A 21,330-nucleotide genomic window follows, 5' to 3' on the forward strand; every position below is an offset into this window, starting at 1 on the left:
GACCTAGTGCTCAGTTTGATTTTATCAACCCCAATGCCAATCGATTCTTTTCAAAGTGCTCTCTGCTCAGTGCTTTGATGAAGATATCTGCAACTTGGTCTTTTGTTTTGCAAAACTTCATGCAAATAAGACCTTTTTCAAAATTATCTCTGAGAAAATGATATCGCACGTCAATGTGCTTTGTTCTCTTATGCTGAGCTAGGTTATTTGTCATGGTGAGAGCATTGGTGTTATCACACAGTAATGGCACACAATCAGAAAACATCAAATCCCTCCAATTGTTGCTTGATCCATAGCAGTTGAGCATGGGAAGAGGCAGCTGTCACATGCTCAGCTTCTGCAGTTGAAAGAGCCACAGAGTTTTGTTTCCTTGTACCCCATGAAATCAGACATGATCCCAAAAAAATTTCCATCCTTGAAGTGCTTTTTTTATCCACTAGATAACTTGCATAATCAGTATTAACATACCCAATTAAACTGAAATTCTCTCCTGAAGGGTAGTAGATAACCAGATCCTGCGTTCCTTTGAGATACCATAGAATTCTCTTGGCGGCCTTCAGATGAGATTCTTTTGGACTAGATTGAAACCTCACACATAATCCCACACTGAATATGATATCTAGTCTACTAGTTGTGAGATACAAGAGTGACCCAATGATACCTCTGTACATGTTTTTGTTCACAGGAGAACCAGGTTCATCCATGTCCAGATAAGTGGCAGTGGCAATGGGGGGTATCAATGATCTTTGAAATTTCCATCTCAAATCTCTTTGGATCTCTTTAAAGTACTTCTTCTAACTTATCATCGTGCACTTAGGAGTTTGCTTAACTTGTAGTCCAAAGAAAAAATTCAATTCCACAATCATGCTCATTTCAAACTCGCTGCCCATGAGCTTTGCAAACTCTTCACATAGGAAATCATTTGTTACACCAATGATGATATCGTCAACATAGACTTGCATAATGAGCAGGTTCCTTCCCCGTTTCTTCAAAAATAGGGTGTTGTCGATTTTTCCTATTGTAAAGCCATTATCAAGGAGGACTTTGGACAACCTTTTATACCATGCATGAGGGGCCTGCTTCAATCCATATAATGCCTTGTCAAGTTTGAATACATGCTCAGGATGCTCATGACATTCAAAACTAGGTGGTTGTTTGACGAAGACTTCTTCCTTTAGATATCCATTCAGAAATGCACTTTTGACATCTATTTCGAACAATTTGAATTTCATATGAGATGCAAAGGCAATGAAGATTCGAATGGCTTCCATTCGAGTAACCAGAGCAAAAGTTTCATCATAGTCGATCTCTTCTTCTTTATTGTAGCCTTGAAATACTAGCCTTGCCTTGTTCCTTGTTGTGTTCCCAAACTCATCCAGTTTGTTTCTGAACACCCACCTAGTTCCTATAATGGTTATGTCTGAGGGTTGAGGAACTAGGTACATACGATGTTCTACTAAAATTGATGTTCATCTTATAGCAGTAATCCAGTCAGCATCTTTCAATGCTTCCTTGATATTTTTGGGCTCAATTTGATAGAGGAAGGTTGAGAAGGAAAGTGAGTTTCTTGATTTTGATGTGGTTTGAATCCCTGAGTCAAGAGGAGTGATTACATTTTGAAGAGGGTGTGAACTTTTGTGTTTCCAGTTAGATACCTGAGTCTCATTGCGGGATGATCCAGGTTCCTCTTAATGAGACACATCGTTGACATGAGTTCCACTTCCAACTCAGCATCAATAGTTCTATGTACGACATCAACAACTCTGTTCTCTGCTTCAGTTATTGTGATTGAGGGAACAGATTCTTCTGTATCAGCCAGAGATTGAGCTACACCATCTTCATTTGATTCCTTGACCTGACTCATCATGTCAGCCTTTCCATTTGCCATATCAATGACTTCACCAGGAACCTTTGACCGCTCTCCATCTTAATCAACCTTATCATATGGATCTTTCCCACATAAGTGGTGGGATTCATCAAAAATCTCATGTATGCTTTCCTCAACACATTGATTTCTTTTGTTTTAGACCTTGTAAGCTTTGCTTTGTGATGAATAGCCCAAAAAGATTCCTTCATCAATTTTGGAATCAAATTTTCCTAGTGCTTTCTTACCATTATTTAGGACAAAACATTTGCAGCTAAAAGGCCTCAAGTGGGTTAGCTTGGGTTTCCTTCCATTTAGTAGTTCATACGGGGTTTTGTTCAGGAGGGACCTGATTATGCACCTGTTCACCAAGTAGCACGCAGTGTTGACTGCCTCTGCCCAGAAGATTTTTTCAATACCACTGTCAATCAGCATTGTCCTTGCCATATCTTCAAGAGACCTATTTTTCCTCTTCACAACACCATTTTGTTGGGTGTTCTTGGAGCTGAAAAGTTATGACTTATACCATTTTCAGAACAGAATTCATCAAATTTTGCATTGTCAAATTCTGTGCCATGATCAGATCTTATACTTACTACATTATGGCTCATCTTCACCTGGATCTTCTTCACAAATGCAACAAATACTTCAAAGGTTTCATCCTTGGTTCTGAGAAACAGAGTCCATGTTAATCTGGAATAGTCATCCACAATAACGAAGATGTACTTCTTTCCTCCTCTACTTGGCACTCTCATAGGTCCACATAGATCCATATGGAGGAGATCAAGTGGCCTTGAGATACTAACTTCCTTTTTGGGCTTGAAAGAAGATCTGACTTGCTTTTCTTTTACACATGCATCACATACCTTGTGATCTTTGGAACTTGAATTAGGCAGCCCACAAACCAAGTCCTTCTTGACCAATTTGTTTAGCAACGTAAAACTTGCATGTCCCAATCTTCTATACAACAGTTCAGCATTATCATCAACAACACTCAAGCATGTATGATCCCCATTGTTCGAAGACTCAAAATTAGCAACATAGATATTTTTGAATCTTTTAACCTATAGAAACACTTAACCAGTTACAAGATTTGCAACCGTGCAAGACTTTGATAAGAATTCCATTTTGTTTCATTTGTCGTAGAAATGAGAGACACTCAGTAGGCTGTATATAGTATGCATTTTCAATTGAATGGGTGAGGGTCTTCCGAACTCTTCCTACTCCTAGAATGTATCCCTTTTTGCCATTGCTGAAGGATACACTCCCTCCTTGCAGGGCTTTGAGTGAAAGGAAATCATCAGTGCTTCCCGTCATATGCTTAAAGTAGCCATTATCTATACACCATCTTTGGTAGCTTCCTTTCACTACTCACTGCACAAGGAAATCAAGGATTAGACTTAGGAATCCAAACAAGTTTAGGTCCCTTGTAATGAGGAAAAGGGTGAACAAACTTCTTCTTGTCCAAGTAGACATCACACGGTTGTTATTTGAGGGATCAAGTTCTTTAGTAGTAGTTACTTTTTTAGAAAAAACTTTATTTTTCTGTTGGGACTAAAATCTAGCATTATAGGTTTCTTTAAAATGCTCAGTGTTACCACAATAAGTGTAAAGCCAATTATCAGGGACAGTAACGTACTTGCCATGGGGATTGTCAGGAGTCTTTTCCTTTTGGAACTAGATTCCCTGCATGTTCCCCCCATTGTTCTTATACATAGTGGTGATTGAAGCAGAGGACCGGGTCCACTTAAGAGATTTTTCTAGCTCATTCATAACTCTGCCTAGATCTTCCTGAAGATGTCTGTTTCTCTCAAGTTAAGTACACAGACTAGATTACACTGATTTTAGCTCATTTCAAGCCAAAGGTGTGCCTCACTTGCAACTTCCTTTCCCATTTGAGTGTTCACATGCATGCTTTCCTTTTTTAGTTCCTTAATTGTTTTTTTAGGTCCACAACTACTACCAGTAGGTCATCTCTCTCATGCTCTACATTTGCAATTTTTTTAGCTAAAGCATCATTTTCTCTTTTTAAAACCTCAATAGTTTCTTTCAAATCGACCACTATGACTACTAGATCATCTCTCTCATGTTCTACTTCTCCTAATTCCACAGTTAGCACATCTTTATCATTAATAAGATTTTGACATGTATCAATTAGAACATTTTCCAAGGATATAAGATTCTTTTAAGAATAGGACTTCAAATTTCTTTGAACGTCCAGATATTTTACCTCATTGTCATCATCATCTTCACCATCATCAGATTTTTCCATCAGGGTAGAGATAGAATCATACTCAGCTTCTTCTTTTTCAATGGCCATCATTGAGGTCTCATCTTGTTCATGATCTCCTTAAAATTCACTGGAGGAATCTCCCCATGCAGCAAGAGCTTGTTTCACAATATTGTCAGCAACATCTTTTCTCTTGAATCTTCTATCAGGAACCGGGTTCCTCTTGGCTGATTTGTCTGTGTTGTGCTTGTACTAATATTGCTTGTGCAAAGGACAGTCCTTAATGAAATATCCTGGCTTTCCACATTTATGACACAAGTCATACCCTTTTGGTCTATTGGAGCTACCCCTTTTTGGAATGCCTCCATTTTTGCGCACCATTTTCTAAAATTTTTTGTTAGATAAGCCATCTTAGCATCTTCTCCATTGAGTCATTATTGTCGGCCTTGAGGACCAGGTTCTTCTCCTTCTTGGGTTCTTTTCTTTTATGGTCCTTCTTTTTCTTCATTTCATACGTCTTTAGATTTTCAATGAGTTCATCAATGGTCAACTTTTGCAGATCATTTACCTCTGTGATAGCATTGGCCTTGCTTTCCGAGGAAACAAGTAGTACACTTAGTATTTTCCTGACAAGTTTGTTCCTTGGAATTATTTCTCTCAAAGAGTGAAGCTCATTGATGATGGAGGTGAATCTAGTGTGCATATCCTGAATGGACTCATCATCCTTCATCCTGAAGGGTTCATACTCAGTGGTGAGCATGTTGATCTTCAACTGCTTGACTTGAGTTGCTCCTTCGTGTGCCGTTTGGAGAGCTTCCCAAATCTCCTTGGCTGATTGGCAGATAGAGATCCTGTTGTATTCGTCAGGTCCAATACTACAGACGAGGATTTTTTTTTCTCAGAAATTATTCTCTATAGCTTTGCGGTCACCGTCATTGTACTCCTTCTTTATCTTGGGAACTATCATTATTGGTTCACCAATGGTCTTCATAGGGACGAAGGGTCCATCGGAGATAACATCCCAGAGATCTGAATCTTCGGCCATGATAAAATCATACATCATTATCTTCCACCCTCCGTAGTATTGTCCATTGAACCTTGGTGGTCTGTAGGTAGATTAACCTTCTTCAATATTTGGTAGAGTAGACATGAGAATATTTTCTAGGTATTAACCTTTTAGAAAGAACCTGCTCTAATACCAATTGATAGAAACTAAGGGTCTACCAAACAGTATAGAGAACCTGATTCTCTATCAATTTCCACATAACACATACAACCAAATATAAGTAAATAACACAGTAGAGTTTTACGTTGAAAACTCTCCGCTCACGGGATTAAAAACCATGTTCTACTCTTATAGAATTTCAACTTCACTACTGAGCAAACTTCAGATTAAAAACTGTTGTAACCTAAGAATTAAAATCTTAATCCCTTACTGATTTGTAATAAATCTATTACAAGCCCCTTCGTAATAACTCTATTACAAAGCTCACAACTCGACTAACTCTAGCCAAGACACAAACACAATGTTTATGGTTTTACAACTGATTTCCTACGCAATGCTTCTAGCTAAGCTAAGTAAGAATTACAAGTAAATCTCTCTAACAAATGTACAACACAACTAAGGATATATGGTTACTTAATGCTGGAAACTGGTCCTCGTTCTGTTGTTCTTGAAAGCTTGAAGTCACTTGCAAGATTGCAGCACATTTGAGAGAGAAACTTGATGATTTTCCAAGTGGACTTGTTTTCCCTTGCATCATGTTGATAATATACAAGTGATGTCACTTGGATGATGCAAGCAATTATCCAGTACAAGGTATTTCCCATAAAGTGACTGCTTCACTGTTTGCCTTGTTGCATGTGTGCAGAGGAACAGTTGTAGCAACTTTACAGCTGTGGGGAGTTGACTGATACAGTCAGCAGGGGAACTGATGTCCATTTGTTCCCTCTATTGTCTCTTTGACTCTAATTGTTAGAACTTGTGCCCAACTTGAGACTTGTTATTTTTGAGCATGAGAATGTATAACAGGTTCCCGATCTAGCTCGTATCGTTAAGTTTGTTAGATCATCAAAATATAATAAGACACATTAACAAGACATATAACTTATCACCCCCCCATGGTGCCTCCCGCCAGTGCCCCTGTTCGAGAGAAAATTGGCTTATTTCTTATTTTGCACTTGGACATTCTGACCCTGACCTATAAATACCACTTAAACTTCTCTAAGAAGGGGTTGGACGTGTTTTAGGGCAAGGAGGGCTAAGGAACAAACGGATCATGTAATCATCTCATCCTATTCTTCGTCTAGTATTTGTAGATTTTATGATTCAAAATAATATTTTGATTGATCATACAATAATGAGTGGATAAAACCCCTCTTACTCTAGGGTTATGGGTAGTTCTTGAATATTGTCGTTTGACGGTTGTGGAGACTACTTGATTTAATTATATTTATTTTATTCAAACTTGTAATTAATTATTCTATTGTGCAGCTAACACTAGAATACTATCTACGAATTTATTGTTGAACTCGAAGGTGAAAACTATAGATTGCATATAGGATTGAATAGAGTAAGTTCTTGAATTTGGACACCGAAGAATAGATTCGCGATTAGGATAGACATATTCTAGTTGCCTTACTTGGTTATTATCGCAGGAATACACACGCATTCTAGTTAATTCTAATTCTATAGACATATAGTTCTAGGCTTGCTTGAATAGGCGAGTAAGGCACCGAAAAAACCTTGCAAGATTGGATAGATCAAGTAGTTAAACCAACCGGAAAAACGCAATAGGATAGATGCACGTTAATCCCGTAACCCCGTAATATCTTTCTCTCATTGAATTTGCTCCTAAAGTGTTCGTGTGTTCTCCATGCATTCTGGTTCTTTTGCTCAATTTTAGGTTTTAGCAGTAATTTTAGTTATAATAAAAATCACAATCATCTCTTGGAATTCACTTGAAGAAATAACTCGTAACTAGTCTAGTTTAGACGGTAGTTAATCGTAAGTCCTCATGGGAACAATATTTTTTTATCACTTTATTACTTGTCGACCACGTATACTTGCATGTGCATTGGCCCCAACAACGGGATTGGGCAAGATGCCCCTTCACTAGGCAATCTACCTTCGGTCTATGTGTCTTCCTAGGCCCCTTCACTTGGGTGACTTATCTACTGAAGACTATTGGCATTTCATTACCATGTCCTCCGCTGCTTTTCACAGATAATTTAAGTGCTCTCCATCTCACTTCCAATCCAGTGTTGCATGCACGAACCAGATATGTTGAGATAGATTACCACTTTGTGTGAGAAAAGCTGGTACAAACTGCTATGGTAATTTGTTCCCTCCTTGCATCAGCTAGCTGATATATTCACTAAACCATTGGCAAAGGCTCAATTTCAGATTCTACGTACCAAGCTGATTGTTGTGAGACCTCCTGACACCAACTTGCGGGCAGGGGCGGAGGAAGAGTTTGGTTGTCGGGTTCATCTGAACCCAGTGCTTTCGTCATGGAGCATAAATTTATTTGTAAAAATTTATTAACAATGCAACAAATGGTAGGTCTGGACCCATAACTTTAAAAATACAGTGGGCTCAATGCTAAAATCTTAGAAATTAAACCATATAATCTAAATCCTGAATCCGCCTTTGCTTGCTCAGGAGTTAGACAACCAGATTAGTTTAGGATTTGGATAGCATTCGCCAAGGTAGTTGTTGTATTAATGTAGGACTATTAGGTATATGATTCTGTGAGACAAGTTACGCTACTACAGCTAACCATTAGCTAGAAGAGCTGTTATATACTTTGTATAAATATAGCCTTACTGGCATCTTATGGAATACGCAATAGAAGCTTAAAACCTTTTTGCTGTGTTTTATGTTTATCATATACTTATGTGTTTTGATTTTTGACTGTATTATTTTGATTCTTCGAGTTGAATTTTACGTTACTTTAGTTCTGCTATTTAGCGGCATTTCTTTTTCTTTTTTCAGTGCGAACTTCCCCATCTTCCTAGAGTGGGTTTGCCTATGTAATGTTAAGACTCGGAATTCAATCAACGATTTTGGCAAGAGGGATTTGTATTAAAATTCATAACTGTCACACCTCCTTTTTGCGCGCCTACCCCGAAGGATAAATGCGCGAGGGAGTTTTTTCAATTTAAGTGACAATATTCGAAAATGGGATTATTTATTTATTTCAGAGTCGCCACTTGGGAAAGGTTTGGCTTTTGGTGTCCCAAGTCACCGGTTTATCTTGAATCCCAAATCGAGGAAATTTTCGACTTTCCAAATGAAGTCTGCGAACCAGAAATTCTAAGTAAGGAATTCTGTTGACCCGAGGGAAGGTGTTAGGCACCCTCGAATCCCGTGGTTCTAGCACGGTCGCTTAAATTGTTATAATGGCTAAATATCTGAATTAATACGTGTTATGACTTGTGTGCTTTTGTTACGTTTAAACCGCTTTTATTATTATTATTTTTTATAGAATTGCAACGTCGTGAAAATACATCCCGAACCACGTCACAATCAATGCGCCCGTGGTTGTTAATACATTCCGACTTCGTTGAGACTTGGATTTGGGTCACATAAATGCGCACCCGGATTTGAGAATGTAATTTAGTTATATCGTGCCTAAAGAGTCTAACGCGTTATTATCTTTGAGGAAGGCAGTGAAATTCAATAAACAAACCATCCCAAATTCTAAGTATTTATTAAGATCAATTATTGAGGGCCCCGCAATTCGTATTTTTTATTTGACGAGGCTCGTCTCATTATTTTTTAAAGGATAATCTTAGCATGACTACATTTCCTATTTTTTTTTGTTTTCTAAAAATAAATGAAAGAAAATACATGCTAATTAAATTACATGCTTAGCCAATTCTGGCCTCTTAATCATTATCGGACTAATTATTTACGAGGCGGGGAATTGTTTCAAGCCTTATTCCATGAGCGAACATGCTTTTAATTTGACATAAAAATTGTATACAAGATTAATAAAATGCTAAACTCACGCTAAACGTTTTTCAAGTTGAGTTGAGACTAACTTATTTGAACTAAGTTAATGGAATTAACTACTAGAGGATGCTACTAATGAGATTCGAATATTATCCTACAAACTGCCTAACGGGATCCGATAAAATTATAACTCAGAAGATTAAAACTACATTGTATTTGACAAGGTTAAAGCATTCTACCCTATACATACAACATATAGTTGAAAGGAAATCTAGTTATCACTATGCCAACTAACTCGTGCATTCCACAAATTGCATGATTATATCATTCGTACAACCAAACAACTGTAAATCACAATACTTAAATAGACTAAGCTTCAGTTAAGTACAAAAATTACCTACTGTATTATACTAATGAGTTACAACCTAACAAGTTACACAAATCTAACAACATCTACAAAGCTGTAATTACTACAGCAGATGATTAAAATCCTTAGCGTCTCTTATTTCATACTTTCACTGTTACATCAATACGAAATTCTAGTGTGTACCTGGATGTTGAAATGCGAAAAGAAGAAGCAGAAGGTAGAGAAGTTAGCAGCAGCAGCAAAGAGAAATGGCAGCAGCAAAAAAAAAGTGACAGCAGCAAAAGTAGAGCAGAATCAAACCCCAGATGGACAAAACAGAAATAGCCCAATGAAACAAGTACCCAGTACCCAAACAATCACACTCAACAGACTCAGTTGGGACTCGGAAATACCAATGTTAATCAATAGGCTGAAATAGGTGAAACCGAAACAACAATGGAAAACAGTTTCTGATTCTCAAACACTAAAAGGAGAGACCCTAAGTTTTGACAGAACAAATAGCAGGTTAATGCTAATTTTCAACAGAAAAAGGTGAGGAAAAATAGAGTTTTCAACTTAAATCAAGCAGGAGAGATTTTCTTTCTCTATCTCCCTTAATTCTTTTCTCTCTCCACTCCCCCCTCCTTTTAGTTCTAAAAACCCTTCCCTTTTTATAGCCAAAAAATGACTTCATTCCCCCCAGCCTGTTAAAGCAAACTAGTCCAATAAAATACTGATCCCCTTCCATGTGAACCTTCTATTTTTCCACTCAAAAACTCAAAAGAAAAGTATTCCCCACGAGATTCCCCTTGACAACCCTCTTTTCCTCATTATAAAGGTTTATCCTTTGTTAATTTAAGCAAGTATGGGCAGCATGAGTATGTCCTGACAGCACATGCTGTCCATTTTACTCTAATTCATTAACAGCTGACAAAACACATGCTGCCCAAGACCTAAAGTGAGTAAACATGCTATCAATTTAAACCAAGGTCTGAAATCTATCCTAGACTGCAGCTATAAATCAATCCTTAAATGTTTTCTGACTTAACTTAACAGACTAACACACATTGACAATCAATTCTCAGCTGATTCAACAATGCCTCAGTAAATCAAATTAAATAGCATGAGTCAAATTAACTATCATTCCAGACTGAAACTAATTGACGACATATATCGAATCGACTACGCGAATCACAACACATACAATCAAAGCCAATGATCAGAATCCAACAGTATTAACATGTGATTCGAATTGTACTGACCAAAACAAAAGGTTGCCCTGAAAACTAATTAATCGAACCAAATTCAATTTCAGTCAATTGTATAGTTTACAACCATACACCCAATCAGTTAATGAAGAAAAACTTGACCAAATGAAAGGTCCGGGCAAAGTGGACAGAAAAGTCGACACAAAATGAAAACAAATCGAAATGACATTTAAACACATGAACAAACATTAAGCAAAACAAACAACATGAACTGGCAAAGAAAAGAAGAAGAAAATACCTTAGAGAATAGAAAATCAGATGACCATGTCTCGGATTTTGACTCGAACCTCTTTTGGGGTTGAAAGGACTTTAATCGAAGTGTTCTCAACTGAGAATACTTCGATTAAAATCTATTAGACCTCAAACTTCTTGTTTAAACGGACAAAAACTCGGATTCTGGACTTCTAGGGTTCCTAGGGCAGATTTGGGATTCAAGTTTTTCTGGTTAGATTCGGACCAAACCAAGCCTGGTTTGGTCACGAGGGAGGTCAGAGGAGTGCCTGGCATGGATTTGGGGGGGTTTGGCATGGGTTGGGGTCCGGCTCGAATCTTCAAATGAAGATTCGAGACGGTGGGGGAAGATTCGAGACCTACGGTTAGTAGATCTGTGTTCAGGGGGTCGAGGTGGCCTAGGGGTGTTAGTCTGGGGGTCACCGGCGTTATTTCCTCCAGGTTTACGGTGAAGGGAAAGGGGGCGGCGCTAGGGTTTCGTGGGGTTTGGGTCTGGTGAGGGAGACGACCTAAAGGAAGGGGGGGTCTGGCTTAGGGGGCGTGGGGGTAAGGGATGAGGAATTATATATGGGGTGGGTGAGTGAATCCAAACCGTTGGATCTGATGAGATCAACGGTTTGGATCACTTTAACTATATAAAACAGGGTCGTTCTGTCTCAGAGGGGGCTGGGTCGATTTTGACGGGAATGGGTCGGGCTAATGAGGCGTTTGGAAACCGTAGGATTAAACAAAACGGACGGCTCTGATTGAAAATCCTTATACGGCGTCGTTTGGTTTAAAGCGGGAGTTGAATTGGACCGTTAGATATGTCAGATCAACGGTCCAGATCTGGTAGGCCTCGGACGACGTCGTTCGATGAGGCCAAACTGGACTGGGTCATGAAAAATGCATTAGGCCTGATTCTTGGTCTCAATTTTAAGCCCAAGTCCGAATTCCTTTAATTTTAAACCCCTTTCTTTTCTTCTTTTAATTTCTAAAAATCCCAACTAATTTGTAAAATAAAACTATACAAATATTAAACAAACAATTATCACACACATTAACATAAAATCACTCAATGACAACAAACAGAATAAAAGATGCATATTTTGTGATTTTCCTTTTAATAACCGAATTATAGTTTGATTAATTCCTAATAGTAGAAAGATATCCTAAACATACATACGACATATATTTTTGTATTTTTTTGTTTGATAAGACTAAATAATCACAGACAAAACCACAAATAACTACCAAAAATGCCACGTAAGTTCCAAAATTGTACAGCAAGACCATTTATTATTATTTTTGATTTCTTTTGGAGTAATTGTCGTGTAAACAAAAATCACGTGCTCACAGCTTCCCCTCTTTGTCCGAAAACATGAAAAGTTTTCGTGCAAAGATAAAGTGAGCGGATATGAGCGATTTTGTCCATTGGAATACTCCGTGTGAAGCATATTTTGAAAGATTTGACCGAATCTTTTCTTCAAAGATTTCCTACATATCCTGGGCTAAACAGGAATCAGGTCAATGTAGTTCGGGAAACCTTGGTAGCTGGGACTACCATGGGATTGCAATGCTTGTTGTTACTGCCGTTGCTGTTGCCGCTACTGCTTTACCGACCTTCTTATTACAACCAAAGGAAATTGAAACTGAACTAACTATTTATGCCTGTCAACCGCTAGTTACAAGAATCCTATCTATAATTGTTTTGCAACTTGATCTTGGGTCTTAGCTGATTCTGCTTGTAGACTTCGATCCGAATCTTGATGCTTGCAAGTTGTAGGCGCATGTTTATTTCTGCGGTATTGAGTGAAACGGGATTGGCGGAGCTCGGGACTTTGATCAAATTTTGGAGCGACCTGTCGTTTGTTTGTTCCAGTATTTGGGAACATCTTCTATTTTTGTTCTTTTTCTTCTTCTCTTTATTCTGGAGTGAGACTCATCCCGTAGGTCATCTCGATCCATGCGCCTTGAGGTCAGACCTGCTGAGACTACAAAACAAACGAACGAAATTTTTCTGCCCCAGTTTCACTAGGAAAATTTCGTGAGTTAATTGCCATAATAATCTATAGGATTGATGAGGGGATGGGACAACTCTAGTCTAAAAAGCGCAACTCAGCGATTGGAGCCCTAATGTCGCAAAAGGTAAAAATGCGCAACTCAGGGATTGGAGCCCTAATGCTGGCTAACAAAAAAATGCTCAGTTCAGGGATTGGAACCCTAATGCTGGCTAAATGGAAAAGCGCTCAGTTCAGGGATTGGAGCCCTAATGCTGGCTAACAGAAAAAATGCTCAGTTCAGAGATTGGAGCCCTAATGCTGGCTAACAGAAAAAACGCTCAACTCAGGGATTGGAGCCCTAATGTCGGCTAGCAGAAAAAATGCTCAGTTCAGGGGTTGGAGCCCTAATGCTGGCTAACAGAAAAACGCTCAGTTCAGGGATTTGAGCCATAATGCTGGATAAATGGATATGTGCTCAACTCAGGGATTGGAGCCCTAATGCTGGCTACAAAAATGCTCAACTCATGGATTGGAGCCCTAATGTCGGCTAACAGAAAAACGCTCAGTTCAGGGGTTGGAGCCCTAATGCTGGCTAACAGAAAAACGCTCAGTTCAGGGATTGGAGCCCTAATGCTGGGTAAATGGAAAAGTGTTCAACTCAGGTATTGGAGCCCTAATGCTGGCTACAAAAAGTGCTCAACTCAGGGATTGGAGCCCTAATGTCGGCTAACAGTAAAACGCTCAGTTCAGGGGTTGGAGCCCTAATGCTGGCTAACAGAAAAACGCTCAGTTCAGGGGTTGGAGCCCTAATGCTGGCTAACAGAAAAAATGCTCAGTTCAGGGGTTGGAGCCCTAATGCTGGCTAACAGAAAAACGCTCAGTTCAGGGGTTGGAGCCCTAATGCTGGCTAACAGAAAAACGCTCAGTTCAGGGGTTGGAGCCCTAATGCTGGCTAAATGGAAAAGTGCTCAGTTCAGGGATTGGAGCCCTAATGCTGGCTAAAACAGAAAAACGCTCAGTTCAGGGGTTGGAGCCCTAATGCTGGCTAACAGAAAAACGCTCAGTTCAGGGATTTGAGCCATAATGCTGGCTAAATGGAAAATGTCGGGGATTCTAACTGACCCTCTTTTTTGAGTTTTCTTCTTACTACTTTTTTTTATTATTATTATTTTGTTTAGTAAAATGTAAGAGAGAATTTTGGGAAAACTTCCCTTTTGGGTAGATTCCTTATTGCAAAGTTGTTTCTTGCATTCACGTATTTCGGTTGTTTTGGATCACACCTATTTCAATTTTCCAAATAAAGACAATTGTCAGTTTGAAAAATGGTGGTTGGTTCGGTGAACTTGATTGTTCCAATTGCTTTGTCACGTCTTTATACCTGTTGAGAATCTCTGCCATTGGTTGGATTCAACATGCGCAATCCTTTTTAAAACTGCTCAAACTCGCATTCCCGGATTTTGTGATGATTTGTCCATGTAAGGCTTTGGTTCTTCCATCCCATTCTGCTTGGGAATTTTTTACCGAGGCAGACTCAATGGGAATTTTTATTGGGGAGACTTTGTGGGGATTTGTAGAAGGCAGACTCGTTGGGGATTAACTGGGGCAGACTTTTTGAGGGATTTTTACGAAAGGAGACTCTGTTGGGATTTTTACAAAGGGAGACCCTGTTGGGATTTGTTCAAAGGGAGACCCTGTGAGGATTTGTCGGGTTTTTCTTCTTTATTTTTTTTTTGTGGGTGTGTGGGTGTGTGTGGCTTTACTTCGAAGGCAACCAACATCGTGATCAATCGGGACTGGACAGACGTACCACTGAAGCGGGGTATTTACTTCTTACTAAACGGAGCTCCGTGAAACCGGTCCTGCCACCTATTCTTTCCAGTATATTCAGAACTTGGGGTTAAAAATGGAAGGATTTCAAAGAAAAGTAAAACAAAGAACGGAGAAAACAAATTTAAAAGAGAAGTGTCCCTTTCGGGGCAAGAAAAACTTATCTAAGGGAAACAACGCTGACTTTAAATTGACATGACAATGCTTTTGGACTGGATGCCCGACCTTCACGAACTTGCATTTCCTCATGAATTAGGAACGGATCTATGTTTCCAACCGGTGGAACCTTGCCAAGATTTTCTGAGGTGGAATCATCTTTTCGGCCGACAACGCCCTTTGCGGGTTTTCGCTAGTCGACCTCTCTCATTTCTCTTCTTGTTGTTGCTTGATAGCACTCTTTGCGAGTTTTTACTAAACAAGCTCTCTCATGTTTTATTTCTCTGCTCCCGTCTCCTCACGGTGCCCGATGGTTTTCACCGATAAGACTCTCTCATTTTATTTCTCTCAATTTGAATGTACCGGCCTTTAATCATGATGTCTCTCGGCTTCCCCTGCCTTTGGCGATTGATCTGAAGGACTTGTACTTGGTAAAAGAATGGTAGAAACTACAACTTCTAAGCCGTTTGGTGTGCCCCGGTTTTAATTTCAGGGTAAATTGGATTTTATTTTTGGTATGACTAAACCCCAGAGAGAGGCTGCCTACGTATCCTTTCGGAATCAAGTCAGACGTAGTTCAGGCTCAATCAATGTTTGTTTTTTTTGGTAAGGTAGCCAAAGAAATGTACCCGGCTCAAAAGGCTTGTAGAGAGAGTTGACAGTGTTTGGGCAGTGGGGATAAATCCTTCATCATCTCAAATGTGTCAAAATATCGCCGAAGTAAACTCAAACATAGTATCTTTTGACTGCATCCGCATTCACTGCTGTTTCAGGATCATTTCCTTCAATATCACCCAGCTACAATGCTCCTCTCAGCAATATCTTCCTAATGATGTATGGGCCCTTCCAATTAGGAGCAAATTTTCCTTTTGCTTCCTGGTGATGTGGCAGAATGCGCCTTAATACCAGTTGACCCACTTCAAAATTCCTAGATCGTACTTTCTTGTTGTAAGCACGGGCCATTCTTTGTTGGTACAACTACCCGTGACAAACCGCAACCATTCGTTTCTCGTCAATCAAAGTCAATTGCTCCAATCGAGTCTTAACCCACTCGCTATCTTCAATTTCTGCTTCGACAATGGTTCGGATAGAAGGAATTTCTACCTCTGCCGGTATCACAGCCTCGGTCCCATAAACCAACAGATATGGGGTTGCCCCTACTGACGTGCGTACTGTGGTGCGATATCCCAGCAATGCAAAGGGTAACTATTCATGCCATTGTTGGGAACTTTGGATCGTCTTCCTCAAAATCTTCTTGATGTTCTTGTTTGTTTCTTAAACAGCGCCATTGGCCTTAGGCCGATAAGGAGTGGAGTTCCTATGCGTTATTTTGAACTGTTCGCATACATCCCCCATCAAGTGACTATTCAGGTTCGCCGCGTTATTTGTGATGATAGTTGCCGGAATACCGAAACGACAGATAAGATTTGAATGTACAAAATCCACCACAGCCTTCTTGGTGACCGACTTGAGAGTGACAGCTTCTACCCATTTCGTGAAGTAGTCGATAGCAACTAATATGAATTTGTGTCCATTTGAGGCCTTCGGCTCGATAGGACCAATGACGTCCATGCCCCAAGCAACAAATGGCCAAGGTGCAGACATGGGATGCAGTTCTGTGGGAGGCGCATGAATCAAATCACCGTGCACCTGACACTGATGACACTTTCGAACGAAGCTAAAACAGTCCTTTTCCATGGTCATCCAGTAATAACCTGCTCGAAGGATTTTCTTTGCCAAAACATACCCGTTCATGTGGGGCCCGCACACTCCTGCGTGTACTTCATGCATGATCCTTCCCGCCTCCTCGGCGTCAACACATCTTAACAAATTGAGGTCCGGGGTCATTTTATACAATACCTCGCCGATCAAAAAGAAACCTCCTGCATGCCACCTGATAGTCCTCTTTTGATCTCCAGTAGCATGTTCGGGGTATTCTTGTGTCTTCAAGAACCTCTTGATATCATGGTACCATGGATGTGTACGCGATCCTACCTCAATTACATTACAGTAACCGTGTCTTTTCCTGATTTGGATTTCCAAGGGATCGACGTAGGCGTTGCCTAGGTAGGGTAACATTGAAGCTAAGGTAGCAAGTGCATCCGCTATTTCATTGTGACACCGCAGGATATACTTGAACTCTATTGATTTGAAACGCTTGCCGAGGTCCTCCACGTGTTGTCGGTAAGGAATAAGCTTGACATCCCGAGTTTCCCATTCACCTTGGGCTTGCCGGATAATCAGGTCAGAATCTCCCATAATCAATAAATCTTCAACATCCTGATCGATCGCCGTATGCATGCCCATGATGCAGGCTTCATATTCAGCTATATTGTTCGTGCAAAAGAAGCGCAGTATAGCTATAGCAGGATAGTGCTGACCAGAGGGTGAGATCAAGATTTCCCCAATTCCTACACCTTTGGCGTTTACGGCCCCATCAAAGAACATCTTCCAAACATGAGCGTTTTCCGAGACTACTTCTACGGTGTTTATTTCTTCATCCGGAAAATAAGTACTCAATGTTTGGTATTCCTCATCAACCGGGTTTTCGGCCAAATGATCCGCTAATGCCTGGGCTTTCATTGTTGTGTGGGTGACATAGACTATGTCAAATTCAGTAAGCAAGATTTTCCATTTGGCCAGTCTTCCAATAGGCATTGGTTTCTGAAATATGTACTTCAAGGATCTAGCCTGCTTATGAGGTAAGTAGTGTGAGCTTGGAGATAATGTCTCAATTTTTGAGCAACCTATGTCAAAGCACAACACGTTCTTTCTAGCAAAGTATACTTGGCCTCGTAGCCGGTGAATTTCTTGCTCAAGTAGTAGATCGCTTGCTCCTTCTTTCCGGTTATGTCATGTTGCCCGAGGATGCAACCGAAAGAATTTTCCAGGACTGTCAGATACAAGAACATGGGTCTCTCTGGCTCTGGCAGGACCAAAACTGGGGGATTTGAAAGATATTCTTTGATCTTGTCAAAAGCTTCTTGACACTCAGCCGTCCATTTGACCGCTGCATCCTTCCTCAATAGCTTGAATATGGGCTCACATGTGCTAGTCAGCTGGGCAATGAATCGACTGATATAGTTTAACCTGCCCAATAGACTCATCACGTCTTTCTTCGTTCTTGGGGGAGGTAGATCTCGGATAGATTTTATCTTTGTTGGATCTAACTCGATACCTCTCCTGCTTACTATGAAACCCAAAAGCTTGCCTGATGGGACTCCGAAAGCGCATTTGGCCGGGTTCAGCTTCAAGTCGTACTTTCTCAGTCTCTCGAAGAATTTCCTCAAGTCTTGGATATGATTGTCCCGAGTCCTGGACTTGACTATCACATCGTCCACATACACCTCTATTTCTTGATGCATCATGTCATGAAAAATGGCAGTCATGGCTCTCATGTAAGTTGCCCCAGCATTCTTCAGACCGAATGGCATAACCCGGTAACAGTAAGTGCCCCAAGGTGTAGTGAAGGCAGTCTTCTCGGCGTCTTCTTCATCCATCAACACCTGATGATACCCAGCGTAACAATCTTCGAAAGACTGGATCTCATGTTTGGCGCAATTATCAACAAGAATGTGGATGTTGGGCAATGGGAAATTGTCTTTGGGGCTCGCCCTGTTCAAATCTCGATAATCCACACATACCCGAGTCTTCCCATCTTTTTTCGGCACTGGAACTATATTCGCCAACCACGTGGTGTACTGGACTACCCGAATTACTCCCGTTTTCAACTGCTTGGTGATTTCTTCTTTAATCTTGTCACTGACATCGGTTTTGAACTTTCTCTGCTTTTGTTGAACTGGAGGACAATCAGGGTGAATTGGCAATTTATGCACCACTAGATCAACACCTAATCCTGGCATGTCATCGTATGACCAAGCAAACACATCTTTAAATTCAAAAAGGAGTTGAATTATCGCGTCTCGCGTTTTCTCGTCCGTGTGAATGCTTATCTTGGTCTCTCGGATTTCTTCAGGAGTTCCCAAATTAACCGGTTCAGTGTCATTCAGATTCGGCTTAGGTTTATTCTCAAAGTGTTCCAATTCTCGATTTATTTCCTAAAAGCCTCTTCTTCGTCATATTCCGATTCTTGGTTCATTATTTCACAATTAAATAGCTCGTTGTGATCTGGGCGTGAAGTCCGCAAGCATGTTATATTATTTAAAGCCGCATTATTATAACTGAAAGAAAAGATAAAGGAAAAATAACAGAAATCAAAATAAAGGAAAAAATGAGAAAACACTGATTTTTATTTCTTGGAATTTGGAAGATAACAAGGTTTATATTTCAGGAATTCAAAAACAAGAAACTGAAGGAAAAACATTCGAGTTACATCCCGGGGATAACTCATGATGCGGGAAAGGTGGCAGGATAGGTCTACCCGGACTCCTGTCTAGTTGGGAATGGCATGGCCTCCCAGTTTCAAAGCTTGGCGTTTGGCCCCACATATAACATCTCAGCGGTCCTTGTGCCTTCTCCTGGTTGAACCATGTGAGCTTCGTAGAGCATTCCTCTCATTGCCCCACATATCTCCTCGATCTCTTCGGCTGTGAAAACCTCATCGTCTTCTTCTTCGATGTATTTCGGTCCGACGAAAGTCTCGTATAAATCTGGCAATGGCCGAGGCAGTTTCCAACCCTCACTTTTCCTCTTCTTTGCCCATTCTTCATCTTTTGGAGTGGGTTGAAAATCTATCCCAAAAAGTTTCTTGGTGGAGGGCAAGGTGATGGGTTCCGTTATTCCTTGCAACGTTCGTCTGAGCCCTTTCCCTGGCCTGAATCCATGTCGGATCATTTCTTTAGCCACCATGATTGAGGCGTTGGACAAGAAAGGTTGGGGGCAAGGTCTTCCCTCTTCATACTGCTCTGCTAGCACAACTTCGAAAGCCTGATAAACCGTGTGCTCTCTCCCTTCCATCGCTTCAAGATATGGGATGGATGGGTCCCGATAAATAGACTGTTCGTCTTCTCCGTGGACCACAATTTCCCGATATTCGTATTCAAACTTCACCATTTGGTGAAGAGTGGAAGGCACAGCCCCTGCCGCATGAATCCAAGGTCTGCCGAGGAGAAAATTGTAATACGTATCCATGTCAAGCACCTGGAAAGTTATTTCAAACTCCACTGGTCCTATAGTCAACACCAAGTCTATTTCCCCGAGGGTGTCCCTCTTGACGCCGTCAAAAGCCCTTACGCTGACATTATTGGGACGGATTATTCCGGCCCCAATTTCCATTCTCTGCAGTGTGGAGAGCGGACAAATATCAAAACCTGAACCTCCATCCAACATAACCCGTTTAACGTAGTAGTCTTAGCATTTAACTGTCAGATGTAAGGCTTTGTTGTGAGCTGCTCCCTCTGGAGGTAAGTCGTTCTTGCTGAAAGAAACCTGGTTAACGGCGAAGAACCTTTCCGTCATTCGTTCCAGTTGTTCGACTGAGGTTTCAACTGGTATGTACGCTTCGTTCAGGGTCTTGAGTAAGATCTTTTGGTGTTCGGCCGACCTCATCAGCAGAGATAGCATGGACACTTGCTCGGGCCACTTGCGTAGTTGATCCACTGGAAGAAAGCTTCCGCTTCTTCAACGCTTACAGGTTCCTTGGGTGGGAAGCATTTCCGTGTGGCGTTGTTTAACTCTTGAGTGTTCGAATACCTTCCAACAAAAGTACTCTCCGGAAGTTCTCCCGTGACTTCTCTGCCTTTGTACGTAACCAACGTTCTTTGATAGTTCCACGGTACTGTGGACGGGTCTGTCATTGGCTTCTGTGGTACGCGTCCGATAACCACTGGCTCATTCAGCCGAGATGGTTGAATCGTCCCCCGGACCACAAAGCCCCCTTTTGGTACGTACATTGGTTTTGCCTTGTTGACTTCGAATCTCTGCGGCTTCTCTGCTCGACCTCGTGGAACGTAAAGAACTTCATTCCTCATAGGCACCATCGTCACTGTCATTTCCTCAACCTTATCTTCGGGCTCAACCTTGACAGTACTGACCTTCTTTTCCCCTTTCTCTAGCTTCGGGGTGGTTTTAGGCTTTTTTCCTGCATCAGCGATGGCGATTATAGCTTTTAAAGAAGGATCAAATTCTTTGTCCTCGCAAATCATTCCAATCAACGGCCCGTTATTGTGGGCGGGCAAAGGATTGTTGGTCACATTTGGGACCTCCTCGTCCCTCAGTACTATCTTCCCCTGCTCTATTAAGCTTTCAACTACCCTTCTCAAAGCCCAACAATCATTTGTATCGTGCCCTTCTACTCCTGAATGATAAGTGCACCTAACACCGGCTTTGTAAGCAGGTGATGCCAGATTGTGCCTTGTCTGAGGGACTGGCTGCAGGAAACCCATCTGGACTAGCTTTGGGAACAAGGTAGAATATGGTTCACCGATGGGTGTGAAAGTCCATCTTCTAGGTGGTTCCTGAGGGCGGAAGTTATTTTGAGGGGGCTGTGGATTATAGTGGTTCCGGT

At 40.8% G+C, this 21,330-nt stretch overlaps 1 protein-coding gene across 1 annotated transcript; it reads right to left on the reverse strand.

Annotated features, from left to right (window-relative positions):
• Positions 1-254: 254 nt before the first annotated feature.
• LOC142181868 (secreted RxLR effector protein 161-like) lies at positions 255-704 on the reverse strand. The gene has a single exon (XM_075255495.1). It carries the CDS (start codon positions 702-704, stop codon positions 255-257), a length of 450 nt encoding a protein of 149 aa, XP_075111596.1.
• Positions 705-21,330: the final 20,626 nt, after the last annotated feature.

Source organism: Nicotiana tabacum, chromosome 6, assembly GCF_000715075.1.
Source record: "Nicotiana tabacum cultivar K326 chromosome 6, ASM71507v2, whole genome shotgun sequence".
NCBI lineage: Eukaryota > Viridiplantae > Streptophyta > Magnoliopsida > Solanales > Solanaceae > Nicotiana > Nicotiana tabacum.